General features: G+C 36.6%; 1 protein-coding gene across 1 annotated transcript; it reads right to left on the minus strand.

The window, feature by feature from the left end:
* Window positions 1–5,972: 5,972 nt before the first annotated feature.
* LOC143638871 (BTB/POZ domain-containing protein KCTD16-like) lies at window positions 5,973–12,482 on the minus strand. The gene is made up of 2 exons (XM_077106826.1): window positions 12,393–12,482; window positions 5,973–6,956 (listed from the first exon to the last, which is right to left on the minus strand). Exon 2 carries the CDS (start codon window positions 6,948–6,950, stop codon window positions 6,072–6,074), a length of 879 nt encoding a protein of 292 aa, XP_076962941.1. The 5' UTR covers window positions 6,951–6,956; window positions 12,393–12,482; the 3' UTR covers window positions 5,973–6,071.
* Between the last annotated feature and the right edge of the window lie 4,574 nt (window positions 12,483–17,056).

Here is a 17,056-nt window from a genome sequence, read left to right on the forward strand (position 1 = left end):
TCCCTGACTCGGTTAGGCTAGGTGAGGACCCATAACAACCCCCCTAGCAATCTCCAATCAGCATGAGACAGGGAAAATACCTGGAATGCCAGATGACCCCCAAGTAGTTTATGGTGGTTGATAACATGTTAGGAAACCATGTAGTTTAGCATGTACACCCCTCGTGGCCTAAACCAATCAGTTCAAATGAATCCCCCTCTTGTACTAACCAATCACCCCTACCAAACTTGTTCCCACCATTGAATGTGCTAATCAATGTTAAGAGTTGTTGTTTGATTTTCCCAAGGTATGGAATGATTTTCCCGAGGTATGGATGATAGACCCAACCTGATCTTTTCTTAAAATTGGGAGCCATCTCGCCACAAAGCCATGAAAAGATAATTTCGGCTTTACTATAAATTACTGCAAATTCTGAACCTGCTTGGAATGCCTGCCCGTGCCTTGAACTCACCCATGCCTGGCTCTCTGACCAGATAGCAGCCCTCTCTGAAACTTTAGTGACGCCTCACAAATCTTGGCCTTCCCTGGCCAGACGACGACCCTCTCTGAGGCTCTAATGATCCTCATAAATTCTGATGTTGGGGCCAGCAAAATAAATGTAAACTACCATTTGTGTGATGCTCGTCAGAGTTCTGTTATCTGTAACCCCTCTTTGTGTAACTTTCTGGGCTATAAAGCTGGGCTGCAGGAAAGCTGCGGCTGCTGTCTTGTTCCCGAGGTTTTGGTGGGGAGAAGCAGCTGGGCCAGTGAAAATAATAAGCTTGCTTTAATTTGATTTTAATTGGAGTCAGTGGTCTTTTCTTGCATTCTGGTCTAACAATGGAATGTTTGATTTTCCCGAAGTATGGAATAATCTCACTGAATAAAGGACCGGGACTCACTCCCTGGGACCACTGCATTGGGGATGGTTGTGAGTCCAGGCTCAAGCTTGCAATAAAGAGTCTTGTGTGATTGCATTGGATTCGGCTCCTGGAGGTCTATTGGGGTCCCAGGAATCTGGCATAACATTGGAAAGGCAAGTTGGGCAGATATTTGACAATGCTGTGAACCAGCCTAGGTATTCTTTTCATTCTCACATATGTCACTTCCATAATCACTTTGTACCCTATAAAATGAGTTGCAGAAACAATCTTGCCTACCTATAGCATTCACAGGACTCTCACAATTCCAGGATTGCACATCCAGAATTGTGTGTTGATTAAGAATTAGCCTCTGGGAATCAGACTATGTATAGAGTAGGAAATAAGAAGGCCCTCTGAGAGATGTTATGAGATTCACACACAGTGGTCAGATCAGAGCTATACACAGTCAGTTTAAAGATATAGTAACTTCTAAGTCACAGCAAACCCTGACTCCAAGTTCTGATTCTAGGCTAACCAAGCAATCTTGGTATTATAATTTTTTGTTTTTTTTTCAGGGAAAATATTTGCAAATTTTATTACAGAAAAGTTCTAATTTTCTTAAAATTTAAAAACTACTGCAAAAAGCAATATATAAACAACCATTATAATCTTGTTTTACATATATATATATGACTAAATGACACAATGCACCCTTTGTTGAATACAATCCTATGGTCTGACAAGTTATATATTATTATAAATTAATAATTTAATGCACAGAGGTTTTCACAGGTAGAATAATGGGTAAAATCAGCCCCTTTTGAGCTTGTCTACTGTGAATAAACATGTTTCTGAGCTAACTAGGCTCAGGGCCAGATCTTAACTGTAAGGAATTCACCAAGGTAACTTAGCAGCCTGCAGGATTTTCTTAGTAACACCCTAACTTTGCCACATGCCTTCTTTTTTTAATATTTATTTTTTAGCTTTAGGTGGACACAATATATTTCATATTTATGTGGTGCTGAGGATCAAACCCAGTGCCTCATGCTTGTCAAGTGCTTTAACTCTGATCCTCAGCCCCAGCCCCCACATGCTTTCTTTTAAAATTTCAACAAATGAAAACTAATCTGAGCCACAAATTAATTTAACTATTCTTTAAAAATAGAAGTATATAAGCCATAGTGAGATCAGATTTAAGATTCTCCACATAATTGTTACATACAAATTTGTATTTGGTTCTCACCTTGTCCCTAAAGTTTCTAGTAGTTTTTATTTTGGGGTTGTTTTTTTTACTGTTAGAGAAATTCCACACCCTATGTTTGATTAGTGCATGGTTTGTGTACCTTCTATCTTAATTTATGTTCAGCACAGAGAAAGGTATTCAAACCATATTGATCCCTACATCAGTTTAGATCCAGAATCAGGTATTACTAAGCATAGGACATCATCAGTGTGTACCATGTATTTAATGTATTGCCTTTCTTACCACGTAACCCCCAGTCCTGATGCATAACTCTCATTCATTAGGAAGGTGATCAATTATTCATTTATGAAACAAATATATTTTGATCACCTATCATGTGCCAGGCATTAGAGGTAAAATGATATGCAAGATGTGGGGCCTATAGTCTGTGGGAGAGAGAACTTTAATCATATTTCCAAAACAGGTCATTACTAACTGGTTCACCTTATTAACAAAAAGTACTAGAAGTTTTAGGAGTGGGTCAGGAGGTACTGGTCTGCTCTAGGGGGTGGTTTGTTAGGTACTTGATGGATTTTTTTGAAACAGTAGATAAATGATTAATTACATGATTAATTATAGCTCCCTTAGATTCAGGTTCTACAAAAGAACCTGAATTAAGAGACTGCTACTTATCTCTCGATAACTTTTCTGTTCTTAAAATATACACATTGCCAGGCTTAGTGGATCATACCTATACTTCCAGCAGTTCAGGAGGCTGAGACAGGAGGATTGCAAGTTCAAGGTCAGCCTCAGCAAATTAACAAGGCTCTAAGCAACTTAGCAAGGCCCTGTCTCATAATAAAAAAATAAAATGGGCTGGGAATGTTGCTCAGTGGTTAAGTGTACCTGGGTTCAATCCCCCGTACCAAAAAAAAGTTTTTCTCAAACTAACTGGTGTAACAGTACCAATTTCTCAGGATAACTTTTGGGAATTAAATAACACAAGTTGGGCTGGGGATGTGGCTCAAGCGGTAACATGCTCGCCTGGCATCCGTGCGGCCCAGGTTCGATCCTCAGCACCACATACAAACAAAGATGTTGTGTTCGCTGAAAACTAAAAAATAAATATTAAAAAATTCTCTCTCTCTCTCTCTCTCTCTCTCTCTCTCAAAAATAACACAAGTAAATACCCAAGACTATGTCTGCCATGTATAAATTGGTATCAACTAAAAATTAGATATTAGGTCAAATTAATGGTTGTAAAGCCGATTTTTCTCCTTGAAACACTAACAACTTCTTCAATAGCCAAGTTCTCTTCCATGGAGGGAAATTAAAATTAGGGATTTTCACAAGTTTCTCATTAAACTGATTCTGTACATTGTCTAAAATTCCTCACCTCTGTCCTCTGTCCTCTTAGAGCACTAATCTGTTTGACTTCAAAACAATTAGTTCTTAAACCATGCTTATGGTTTGAACCATAGAACCTTATGATTCCCAGATAAATATAAGACATTGGATATTAGCTGAGTGGCCTGTTCTTTACTTTTTTTTTAATATAACAGAAATCCCAGTAAGAATTTTTTCTTTTAAAATTTTCATTAGCCAAAGTTTGAACTCCACTACCGTAAAACAATAAGTTATAGAAAATTTATGTTAAAAAGATAACTGCTACTTTGGTGAAGTAACACATAATAATGTCACCTGGGTTTTTGGTGTTTTTTTTTCTTCAAACTAATGCAAATTCCTAAAACTACTTTGAAGATATAGAACCAATGATAATATTTTTTTAAAAAAATGGATATATAAAATAAGTTTCATAAGCTAACATTGATGATATTGCAAGTTTTCCCCACATGGATGATTTAACACTTTTTCCACTTCAATTGACTTTCTTCTGAGTCTCAGACCTTTGCCATGTTTAGGGCTGACCAGCACTTGAATGCCTTTCCTCCATTTCCATAATCTTATATTTTAGAAGCCTGCTTCCTGTTTTTAAAAAAATGAAAACGCTAGGGCTGGGAATGTGGCTCTGCAGTGAAACACTCCTGGTACCAGAAAAAAAAAAAAACAACAACAATAAAGTTAACTATGGAAACAATGGCTAATAATTCATGTTCACATAAGAGATGACATGACTGTTTAGGCCAGGTACAAGCTGAGGAAAAGAAGGTGATCTGTGTGGAAGGAGAAATATGGAACTAATAGATTCTGGATATGATGAAAGAAGAGCTATGTAGCTTCTGAAAGACAAGAGAGAACAGTTCTTAACACCTCCCCAGGCCTTTGAAACTCAATTGGACTTAATTTCCTGTTATTGGACTCTATAAGGCAAGCAGATCTTTAAAATGCCCACCCAATCACACCCCTGATGCATGCATACACTTTTAAATGGGTTTTAGTTCCTTGCAATCCAAGAAACCTGACTAGAAAATCATTGGAAAAGTAACAAGCACAAATAGAGGCTGATGTTGGGACAAAAAAGCAAAGAATAAAGGAAGAGAAGGATATTTGATCACTGGGGTGTTATAAAGCTATTCAAAATAGTGATAAAGATCTTCTAAAGTGGCCCTCAAAGTTTCTTTTTCTTGACTTGTCTCATCATCTCCAGCAAGCCAATCATTTGTCTCAATTCCCTGATGTTTTTGTATGAGGGTGTTTACTTTCAACCTGTATAATAAAAAGTTATCAGTAGAGGCTTCAGAAGATGAATTTTGATTTATTGTTTTTTTTAGTTCTCTTTTTTCCTCTTCATCTTCTACCTTCTCCCATTCCCACTCCCAGATAAAAACATACATACTCACTTCAGCTAGTCAAGAAAAAAACAAGTTAACAGCTGACAAATACATCCAACTATTTGACCAGTGAAAACCAAATTAACACATATATATATTTACATAAAACAAATTCTTTTCTTACCCTTCCCCTATCTACATACTGTTGCATTTCAATGCTAATTAATAAAACAGGTATTTGGGGGCAGTGTTTTAAAATGGCATATCTGCTTATACCTGTGTAATAGCCATGGTACTCATCCTATTTTTCTCAGGTAAAATGAATTTCAGTGCCAAGCCTTTTATTCTTGAAAATAATCACTTAAGAAATTGTTTTCTTCACCCACCTTTTTTTTTTTTAACCCAGGGCCTTACACATGCTAGGTAAGCACTGAGCTACATCCTCAGGCCTTTTTAGACAGGGCCTTGATAAGTTGTCCAGGATATTCTCAAAACTGTAATCCTCCTGCATTAGTCTCCTGAGTAGCTGAAATTATAGGCATGTACTACCACACCTGGCTCTTTTCACCCACATTCTGTTAAGAGCAATTGATAGTTTGAGAATTGGTTGATCTTTCTATGAAACTTTTGGAGGACCCTTGTCAACTTCTTCCACTGAGCCTGGTAAAATAATAGCAACTGTGTGTGTTTACTTTTTAAAAAGCATATTCCTGGGCTGGTGATGTAGCTCAGTGGTAAAAGCCTTGCCTAGCATGCATGCAAGATCTGAATTCAATCCCACTACTGCAAAAAGAAAAAATAGCATATTAATAATTACTATAGCAATCTCTAGCTCAGAATGAAAAATACCTTTACCTAGATGAATACAGATAATAAGTCATGTAAGCATATCCACACTTTGGTGGGGTGCTAAGAAAGTTTGGAAACCATGGCTCAGCATTTCTCAACTAACTAAATTTTGTGACTCTATCTGTATTCACCCAACAAATTCATTTCTACTATCTATAGCGATGCGAATAGACATGCCTATTCACATTTAATACTTTCCCTCAGAAGGTATCCAAATATACAACCCAAGGCAGGTTGGAAGCCAGATAAAATGGCATGATGTGTAAGAAGAAAATGCCAAATAAGGTTCAACTGGTTACAGTGACGGGAGTGACATTGTCCATGATTAGACGGAGGACTCAAGGCCTAAAAGTAATGTGTCTATTTCTAAAGGTGATAGTTGACACTGGAACAGAGAGAGGAAAGAGAGTTGACTTTTCGGTTTGTATTTTCCAGGTGATTTTTTTTTTGTTTGTTTTTTTAGTGTCACTCACGGTAGAAAACATATTCAGTGTAAGAGGTCCAGATCTTGTCATCTGTTTGGTCATGTGTGACAGTGCAGGTGCCAGTGGAGTTGCATGCTACCATGTGGAAGCCAGCATCAGCTAGTCTGTCAAAGGCTTGTTCCAGAAAAGTGAATTTGAGATAGTATCGAGAAGTGTATCTCTCAGGAGGACGGTCAGGGTCTCTGCTTTCATTCAGAGTATCTCCAAACACTTCTTTGGCCAAGGAGATCTTACCACACACCATGATTCGGGCCACACGGCGGAATTTGGCATCTGTTTGGCTGTCCCGACCCAGAGTATAAGAGCCTCGATAGCCAATAGTGATGAAGCCTGCCTTTTTGAGATGAGAACCAGCACCTGTTGTCAGAGCTAGAGGGTTATCAGGGCCACTAATATGGACAATACTACTTGAAGAGGGATTAAACATGGTGTCAATACTGGGAGATAGCTCTTCTAGGTCATTTTGGCATAGGTCATTGCCAACTGAGTTGAGCTTATTCATTTTAGGAGCCAACATCTTGACCAGTTCTGGCAACCTGAAGTATTCTGCTTCTCTCTGGAGCCGACCGTGCTCTGGAAAGTGGTCAGGAAGCACTACTTGCCGGTCCCTCATGTAGTCTAGTACGTAACGAAAGAGAAAACCATCTCGATCTATGAAAAACCTCCCTTTGTTGTCCTGGGTCAAGGAACAAAGATTCTTTTCACTGAACATTTCCCAGAGCAGGGAACCAGGAATGCTGATCAAAGTAGGATAGCGAGTGATGTACACTTGACCACCGACATTGAGTTCAATAATCTGAGGGAAATGACTGAAATCCTCACTTGGTTTGGTACAACTGGATTTTTCTGGCATGGCCATATTGATCTGCAAAAGCAAAACAAATTGGTTTTAAGTAAGGATTCACAGGATGTCCCCATTCTGTTTATAAGCAAACATTTTTTCCACACATACACATTGTACATATCAAGAAACTCAAGCAAAAGCGTGACCTTTTACTAATTAACTAAGCTTGAGGATGACAACATAGAAAAAATAGTGCATGATTTGGCTTTGCAATGATTCCTAATGTCCTTCTAAATGCACATGTTTCAGACGATAATAATTCCTCATTTCATGATGGCAAGCTATCACAGTTCATGCAAGGCCCCCTCTCAATGATGCTCATTTAATTCTTTTACTTTATTCTCTTACTCTATTTCCATTTCTGTCACTGCCCCCAACACAGACAACCATTCTGATAAGTTTAGTATATATCTTTTTGTTTATATGCATTCTTGCAAAATGGATTTTATGGTTTTAGATATATATATTATTGTATTATATATTTTGTTCTTTTTTTTCATTATCAGCACCATATTACTCAGATCCCTTTTTGTTTCTATGATTGTATCTAATCTCCTGTTTCTAATTGTGGCACCTGCTTCTAATGTGCACCCACCACATTTTACCATTCACTCTCCCCAGATTACTTTCAACTTCCTGATATAATGTACACCCTTGTACACGTTCTCTATGATTTCCAAATCCTGACCTCTTTCTCTTTCCTAAACTTCAGTTCTATATTAGCAACATTTTCTGACTGCCCTGGCAGCACCTTGAATTCAGCATGTTCAAAATCACTCATGTACATCAAAGTGTTTTTCAAAAAGTAAGTTATTATTAATTATTTCTCTTCATGTTTCCAGCCCAAACAGGTCAAGTTTTCTGACTTTTCACCCCATCAGTAGTACCACAATTTTTTCAGTAGTCTGAATTTGAAATTCAGAAACCTCAGTCATGCTATTGATTTATTCATTCTTCTCATTCATATTTCTCACTAACCTAGAAATTATTTCTTTATGATATATCTTGCATACAGTTTATTATTGCTACTTCCTATTCTTATTCCTCACTCATATAAGAATCTCCAGTTTGGTCTGTCCATCTCTGGTTGCTACCCAGTCATATTTATTCTCTCCTGCTAACACACAGCCAAACCAAGATATTTAAAATTTTGCTATCAGATTAGTTGTTATCATGTCATATCTGTTTAACAATCTCTGGTGGTTCCACTTTGCCTATACATCAAATTCAAACCCCTTACCTTGGAATTTAAAGCTATCTACAAGAATTCCTAATACTATATAGGACTTACTATGTGCTAGGTATTGTTCTTATCTGATGAGTTTATCCCTGATTTAAAACAACAACAACAAAAAAAAACCTTGTCCAACATATGTCTAATAAGTAGTTTTGTTGATGTCCAAATTCAAGCAATAGCACTCCTGTGTCCATGTTATTAACTACTATGCTATACTGATCCCTTTTGATCATTATCTGCTAAGACTTTTTTACACATAGAAAATAAAAAGATAAAGGTCATTGATCATTGTCAATGATGTTTGCTTTAAATTTGTGGGGAGGTTGTGAGTTTTTCCGTTTTGTCTTTTGTCTTTATTCACATCTCCCCCACCCCTGTAAAACCTTATTCCTTCTCCTTGACATCCACCTGTACTTCAAAGACCAATTCAAGTCCCAAATAAGGTCAACCTCCTCCTATTTTTTTATTAAACTTGAAAATCTTGGATTTTTTTTTTAAAACTCATATGGCTTTCTACTCCTTAACATAACAGTAATAGTAGTAATATATGAGCTATACTAAAAATAGCTAACATTTACGAAGCACTTACTGTATACCAGTTCTCTTCTGATCCCTTTTCATGTGATCACTCAATTAATTATTTGTAACAATGTAATGAGGTCAGTTCCACAAACTCATCCACTTTTTCATGTTCACATGCCTCAAACTTATGATTCCTTCTGCTTGAAATGCCTTGTTTACTCTAACCACCCCAAGCTCCTGGTCCCTCCTTGTGAAATAATATAATATAGTGGCTTTGGGCAGTTCTGAATTGAATCCCAGGTCTGCTATTTACTAGCTGAGTAATTTTTTTGTATGGGGGATGGGGATTGAACCCAGGGCCTTGAGAATGTGAGGCAAGCACTCATATATCCCTGGCCCCTAGCTGAGTAATTTTAGGCAAACTGTTTTTTTTTTTCTCTGAGCCTCAATTTCCTTTCCAGAAAATGAATACAATAAAATACCCTAATTAATAAGATGAGAAAATTATATTTAAGGCAAATAAAGTACTTAACACACCACCTGGCATATCATAAATGCTTAACAGATGGTAGGTTACATTAGTTTCCTTAGCTTGTCTCAGGAAAAGCAATAAAAGATTGCTTTTCACTGAATTGATTATGGCAAAAGAAGTCTCATAGTGATCCACTGAAATCCTGCTAAAATGAAATATCCTAACTTTTCACCCCATTCTTTTATATTCATTATCACTGCAGTTTATAAGTATCTCTATTGGAGAATTTATCAGCCCATACTAGAACTAGAACTGTTTATTTATTTATCTGTTTGGGCCTAAGGCAATAAAGTCATCTTTTTAAAAGATTTATTTTTTAGTTGTAGGTGGACACAATACCTTTTATTTTATTTTTATGTGGTGCTGAGGATCGAACCCAGTGCCTCATGCATGCCAGGCAAGCACTCTGCCACTGATCTATAGCCCCAGCCCACAAAGTAATCTTTTTTTTTTTTTTAAGATGTTGGTAATTCTAGAGACCTTAATTGTCAGAAGCAACTGGGCACATTTTTAAAAATTTATTTTTAAGTTTTAGGTGGACATAATATCTTTATTTTACATTTATGTGGTGCTGAGGATTGAACCCAGAGCCTCATGCATGCTAGGCGAGCACTCTACTACTGAGCCACAACCCCAGCCCCACAAAGTAATCTTAATTTAAACTTCCGCATTCCCAGCAGAGTCTGGTGATTAGCAAGCCTGTGGTAAATAATTATTGAATGATGAGTAAATCACCAACAAACAAATGTAACACTAAATCACACTAAAATGTGACATTATTTTCACAATCCCACAGTATATGAGTAGAATTCCATTTAGAAGTTGGTTCGGTGGTGCATGCCTATAATCCCAGCAGCTCAGAAGGCTGAGGCAGGAGGATCACAAGTTCAAAGTCAGCCTTATCAACTTAGCGAGGCACTTAGCAACTCAGTGAGACCCTGTCTCTAAAAAAAATATCAAAAAAGGGCTGGGGATGTGGCTCAGTGGCTAAGCAACCCTGGGTTCAATCCTCAGTATCAAAAAAAAGGAAACAAAAAGGAAATCCATTTATAGAAATTCATTTTGAATACACATTTAAGAACAAGAAATGTACATATATTAGATTTTGCAGGCTTCTGAATACAAAAGAGGTCTTATTTATTTCTTCCAAAAACAATGACAAGGGTTGGGGATGTGGCTCAAGCGTAGCTTACTCGCCTGGCATGCATGCGGCCTGGGTTCGATCCTCAGCACCACATACAAACAAAGATGTTGTGTCCGCCAAGAACTAAAAAAGAAATATTAAAAAAAAATTCTCTCTCTCTCTTTAAAAAAAAATGACAAAAGTCCCAAATGCTTTTCCCCATTTTACAATAAAGCAGATCATTTTATAGCACAAATTAGCATTTGAAAAACAGTAGTGAAATTTTATTATTTGCTTTTCTTTCTTGTTGCTTTGAAGAGACTTCTGCCCAGGTCAACTAGTAGTTTAAAATCCTATAAGTGAGAGTCACATTCAATTTGAGGAGTCAAGCTGGGTATTAGATTTTGCCTCTTACATTAAGTACAGAATTTTTAGCTGAATTCTAATGACCCAGCCTTTGTTTCTGGAGGAAGAAGTCAGAAGAAGAAAAGTTAAACCTAGAGCTGTATGGGACTTTTAACTGCTTCCTCTCTTTGGTACAATCACAAATATGTTTTCAAACACAAATATAATTTTTCTCTGAGAAATTTTACACTGAAAGCTAGAATCTGAGAAGAGTTTTTTTTTTTTTTTAAGAAATAAAAATGGAGGTAGTTCCCTCACTAATGAAAAAAGTCTAATTCGAAAGAGCCCCTGGAATATTATCATAACATGAAGTCAAGAAGGGCATACTTCCCAAATAGAAACATTATTATTTGTTTGCATGTATTTGCAATTCGCACATAAAAATCTTTTAATATTCTTCCTTTTCCTTTCTTAGTATTTTCTGTTCAACTGGTTTTGCTCCCAAGGAAGCAAAAAGCAATTCATTCAAATCTAACCATCCATCAATTTTTGAAATGCTTGCTTGGCAAATGCTTTTTAAGGAATCTTGAAATGTCTCATTTATGGTCTTGTGTATAAATCAGAGGTTGATAAGGATTTGTGGTTATTTGCCTCAGCAAATCAAAGAAATAAAAGTCTCTGTAAAGGAGGAAGTAAATGAGACAATGTGTAAAGTAATGATTTAAACCAGATGAAAAAAAATAAAAAGTCCTTAAACCCAGCTGTATACTGCAAGCCCAGAAGAACTGAGCTTTACACTTCAATGTTTCAAAGGCACTGAGCAAAGTAGCAAGTTCATCCTTCCCTTTCTACAGTCAAATAATCTTCTTAATTGTAGTACTTATAACCAAGATCCACTGTTTCTAAAGGAAAAAAATGTCAAATATATGAAAACAAACTGTAGTATTATCTCTCTTAAGATGTCTGATTTCTTCCTGAAAATGTAAAGAGTTTTCTAAGGAAATCAGACAATTTATAAATGACCAACTTCCAATTTTATTAAATCTGAAATCCTTCTGTCTTAATCTCTTCCCCCTCTCTCCCTTTTTTCTCCTCTCCCTCCTCTTCCTTCTTTGCCCTCCGTTCCTCTCTCTCTCTCTCCCCTCTCTGACCAGTTTGTCTGAAATATACACTCACTTATAAAATGAATCCACCAATTTTAAATGTGGTTCCCACCTTTTCTGTTGCTTCAATTAAGAGATACAAAAAATCAGAGTAGATAACAGCTGAACTGGAAGTGTAAACAAAAGGAGAAAACAACTTTAAGAAATAAGAAATAGTTTTTCCTCTACTTGCAGGAGAAAATCCTCAGTAGCATTCCCTTCCTTTTCCAATTAGTTTATACTTATGGCTTTTAGCCCGCTCATAAAAATGAAATGCCAGTACCCAGGTGCTTAAAAACAAACAAAAATTTTACTTTTCAATTAACCAAATGATAAAAGGCAATCTGAGTTTTCAGAATTGCCCTGCAGAAAGAGCCTCCCCTATTTTTGGATCTGTAGCCTGCTTTCCAATCAGCAGGTTTAACATGCAGTCCTCTCTCCGTACAGAGAAAGGACAAACAGAGACATGCGCATCCCCAGCTCAAATGCAGAAGCTCCTGAATTCCAGAAGCAGTTTACTGGAAAGGAAAAACAAGGAGATCAATGGAGTAGTTACCTTGAATCTCTAGTTTCTGCGATATTCTTAAGCAGTCTCAGTCCCTGTGTGTCTTGCTGCCTTGCCAGCTCAGCTCTGCTTGTGAAATGACTTCCTGCTCGCCTTCCTTTCTCTGGCTGTGCGCTTTGGCGCTTGAGCAGAGTTTTCCCTTTTAATACTAGCAAGGCTGTAGACCCTCCTCCTCTTCTGTGACAAACTCGGTTCCCTCCGCTGCCCGCCTCCCAGATAGAAAACGGCAAGCTCTTCCTTCTGCAGTTTGAGGAGAAAGCAAAGGAGAGAGAATAAGATAACCATGGTGGTGATGTTAAAGGAGTCGAATTTGGAGGTAAAAGAGAATTTTTGCTCATCATTTTCTTGGTTCCAGCAAAACAAATAAACATTTAGCACATGCAAATTACCTGAATGTTTTTTTTTTTTTTTACTAAAGTGTTGGCTGGATTCTAAAATTGAATGTATAGGTATGATTAACAACTTTATTGTGATAATAACTCAAATGGTCTCTATTGTTCAAATAAATAATTTACTAAGTGTCCTGTATGCTAGGTAATATTAAATGCTGAGGATAAAGAAATAAATTAAACACATTTTTCATTCATAAGACTCTTACTGTTTAGTCCAAGAGAACAAATGACTATAAAATGTTAAGTGTCATGGAAATAACTAAGCATACAGTGTTGAAAGGACACAAAGGAAAGACCCCCTAGGCCATTAGGGACTCCTGAAGGGTTCCTGGAGGATGTGACTAAACAATTTTACCAAATAAATAAGAATTGGTAGAAGAAAAGCAGGAAGTGTATTCCAGGCAGAAAGAACAGATCAATGAAGATGGTTGTGGGGGAAAAAAACATGTTATCTACAAGGAACTAAATTAAATGTTTTAAATGCTGGAGTCAAGAAAGGCAGATTATTTAATTCCCAAAACCTAAATTAATTTTCTTCAGATTGTCTACATAGTCTAAGTAAAGAATGAACCTATTATCTTGTATGAAAATCTGTAAAATAAATTATTTCATTTCAGAAGCAATTTCTCTTTTTATCTTCTAATTTAGTCTTTGAAATAAAATGTGACTTTTTCAGCCAGATATAGTAGCACACACTTTTTAAATCTCAGCTACTCAGAAGGTTGAGGAAGGGGGATCCCAAATTCAAAGCCAGCTTCAGCAATTTAGACAGACCTGGTCTCAAAATAAAAGATAAAAAGGGCCTGAAATGTAACTCAGTGGTAGAGCTCCCCTAGTTTCAATCCCCAGTACTGCAAAAACAAATAAATAATAAAATGAGGATTTTTCAAAAAGGAAGTGGAATGTTGTGATAGCCACGTCTCTCTGAACTTGAAACTTCTGTCAGTCAAATAGATTTCAGAGAGATAGTGTTAGCAATGTTATGGTTTTAAAAAACAAAATTACATCATTTGCAGGAACGTGAATAGAACTAGAGAACAACAAGCTAAGTGAAACAATCCAGATTATGTTACCTGCATATATAAATATATCTCAACAAATTCCACTATTATGTATAATTATAAGGTACCAATTTTAAAAAGAAGTAACAAATCAGCAAAATTACAGGGAACAAAATTATGCAAAAATCAATTGTATTTCCACACACTGAATAATTTAAAAATGAGCAAAATAATTCTATTTAAAATAGCATCAAAAAGGGAAAACCTGCTATCAGTTCTCCTCACTGTGAGAGTTCTGTTCTTGTTTTATTTTTCAATGAATTCTACTCTTTTTTAAAAAATATATTTTTATTTGTGAATGGACACAATATCTTTATTTTATTTATTTTTATGTGGTGCTGATGATTGAATCCAGTGCCTCATGCGTGCAAGACAAGTGCTCTACCACTGAGCTATAACCCCAACACCTAAATTCTACTCTTACCACTCATAAAAAAGCAGCAAAAAAAAAAAACCTTAGAAATTAACTTAAACAAGCCGTACGCTTGAAAACTACAAAATTTTGCTGAAACAAATTAAAGACACAAATAGAAAGATATCCTATGCTCATGTCTTTAAAAACTTAATATCATTAAGCTGTCAATAATATCAAAAGTGATCTACAGATTCAATGCAATCCTATTAAAATCCCAGGGGCAGTTTTTGTAGAAATAGATTAATCCATCATATAATTCATATGGGACTCCAAATAACCAAACAATCTTGAAAAAGAACAAAATTAGACATCTCTACTTCCTGATTTCAAAGCTTATTACAAGGCTAAGTAATCAAAACAGTGTGATACTGGCATTAAGACAGATATACAGACCAACAGATTAGAAAATCCAGACATAAACTCTTGCATAAGTGGGCTCCGTGGTGCAAGCCTATAATCCCAGCGGCTAGGGAGGTGAGGCCCTAAACAACTCAGAGAGATCCTGTCAATATTTGTGCACCTATGTTCACTGCAGCATTATAGCATTATTCATAATAGCCAAAGGTGGAAGCAACACAGTATCTTCAAATGGATGAAGAAATAAACAAAATATGATTATATATTTAGTTTTTTTCTTTAGTATATTGTTCTCCTTTTTATTTATTTATTTATTTTTTGATTATGCTGACTTTTTCCTTGATATCTTTTTGTGTGTGTGTGAGGTGCTGGGGATTGAACCCAGGGCCTTGTGCATGCAAGGCAAGCACTCTACCAATTGAGCTATATCCCCACTCTGATACCTTTTTTTTTTTTTTTAAATCAGAGCTTTTCAGTTATACATACAAGTTGGGTTCATCCCAACAAGCACACACCTGCATGGAATTTGATCTTGTTTCATGATGCCTCCGTTTTCTGTCCCTCTCTCTCCTCTTCCATTCTTCTTCCTGTATTCTACTAGACTTCCTTTCACACATCTATTTATTTATATTTGATTAGTTCTTTTTACTTATGCACAAAGGTGAAATTCCCTGTGATATATTTATATATGTACATGATTTTAAAAAGAATTATTTCTGCATTGCCTCCCCTTACCCATCCCTCCATTCTGTCTCTCCATTTCCTTCTTCTGTATTATATTTAGTTTTGAAAAGGAAGGAAATTTTGAGATATGATACAAATAATGAATGAATCTTGAGGATATTATGCTAACTGAAATAGTCCAGACATGAAAAGACAAATACCATTATGATTCTACTAATATGGATTACCTACAAAAGTCAACTTTCTTTGTGTGGCACAGGGGGCTGAACCCATCACCTTGCAGCATACTAGGCAAGCACTCTACCATTGAAACAACTCTAGCACAGCAGTCAAACTTTTTGACTGCTCAGTAGAATGGTGGTTGCTCAGGCCTGGGAAGAAGGGATGGAGAATGAGGAGTATGCATTTAATGGGCATAAAGTTTCAGTTTTACAAGATTAAAAGTTCAGAGACTAGGGTTGTAGCTCATGCATACAGTGCCTGCTTACTATTCGTGAGGCCCTGTATTCAAATCCAAGAATTAAAAGAAGTTCTGGACATGGATGCACAACTGTGTAGATACTAGTGAAATGTACACTTGAAAACAGTTAAGATGGTAAATTTTATAATGTATATTCCACCACAGTAAAATAAAACAAAAAGGAATGAAGTGCTGTTACATCATGATATCTGGATCTTCATAACATCATGAGCCTTGTATATATATTATATTAGACCATATATTGTGTGATTCTATTTATATGAAAAATCCAGAATGGACAAATCCATAGAGAAAGCAAGCCTATTAGTATTGCCAAGGCCTGGGTCTCTTGGGGTATTGTGAGTGGTTGATTACATAGTAATTTTTTTGGCAATCACCTTTTTTTCTTTATTGGTGGTGACAAGGATTCTCTAGGAATCTAGGATTAAATAGTGGTGATGGATACACAAACTGGTAAATATACTTTAAAATGCTCAGTTGTTCAGGATGTGAGGGAAAGGGAACCTTTGTACAGTGCTGGTGGTGATATAAATTAGTACAGCCCCTATGGCAATCAGTACAGAGGTTACTCAAAAAACTTAAAAATGGCAGGGTAGTGCATTGCCTGTGATCCCAGAAGCTTGAGAGCCTGAAGCAGGAGGATTGGGAGTTCACAGTCAGCCTCCACAACTTAGCAAGTCTCTAAGCAACTTAGTGAGACCCTGTCTCAAAATTAAATATAAAAAGGGCTGGTGTGTGCTTGTTGGGATGAACCCAACTTGTATGTATAACTGAAAAGCTCTAATTTTAAAAAAGGTATCAGGGTGGGGATATAGTTCAGTTGGTAGAGTGCTTGCCTTGCATGCACAGCTCAGTGGCAGAGTGCTTGCCTTGTATGTGTGAGGCACTGGGTTTAATTCTCAGCACAGCATAAAAAAATAAACAAATAAAATAAAGGCATGCTGTCTATCTATAAATAAATAAATGGGCTGGGGATGTGAGCTGGGGTTGTGGCTCAGTGGTAGAGCTCTTGCCTCACATGTGTGAGGCACTGAATTTGATCATCAGCACCAAATAAAAATAAATAAATAAAGGTACTGTGCCCATCCACAACTAAAAAATATTTTTAAAAAAGGGCTGGGGATGTGGCTCAGTGGTTAAGGCCCTTGGGTTCAATTCTTGGTATCAATACACACACATACACAAATACACAAAACAACAACAACAACAACAACTAAAAAATGGCTGTAATTCCAGTGACTGGGCAGGAGAACCTCAAGTTTGAG

This window comes from Callospermophilus lateralis, chromosome X (assembly GCF_048772815.1).
Source record: "Callospermophilus lateralis isolate mCalLat2 chromosome X, mCalLat2.hap1, whole genome shotgun sequence".
Lineage (NCBI taxonomy): Eukaryota > Metazoa > Chordata > Mammalia > Rodentia > Sciuridae > Callospermophilus > Callospermophilus lateralis.

Excerpts from the sequence above, each read along its gene's own strand:
- LOC143638871 (XM_077106826.1), bottom strand. The coding sequence starts at position 6,950 with ATGGCCATGCCAGAAAAATCCAGTTGTACCAAACCAAGTGAGGATTTC.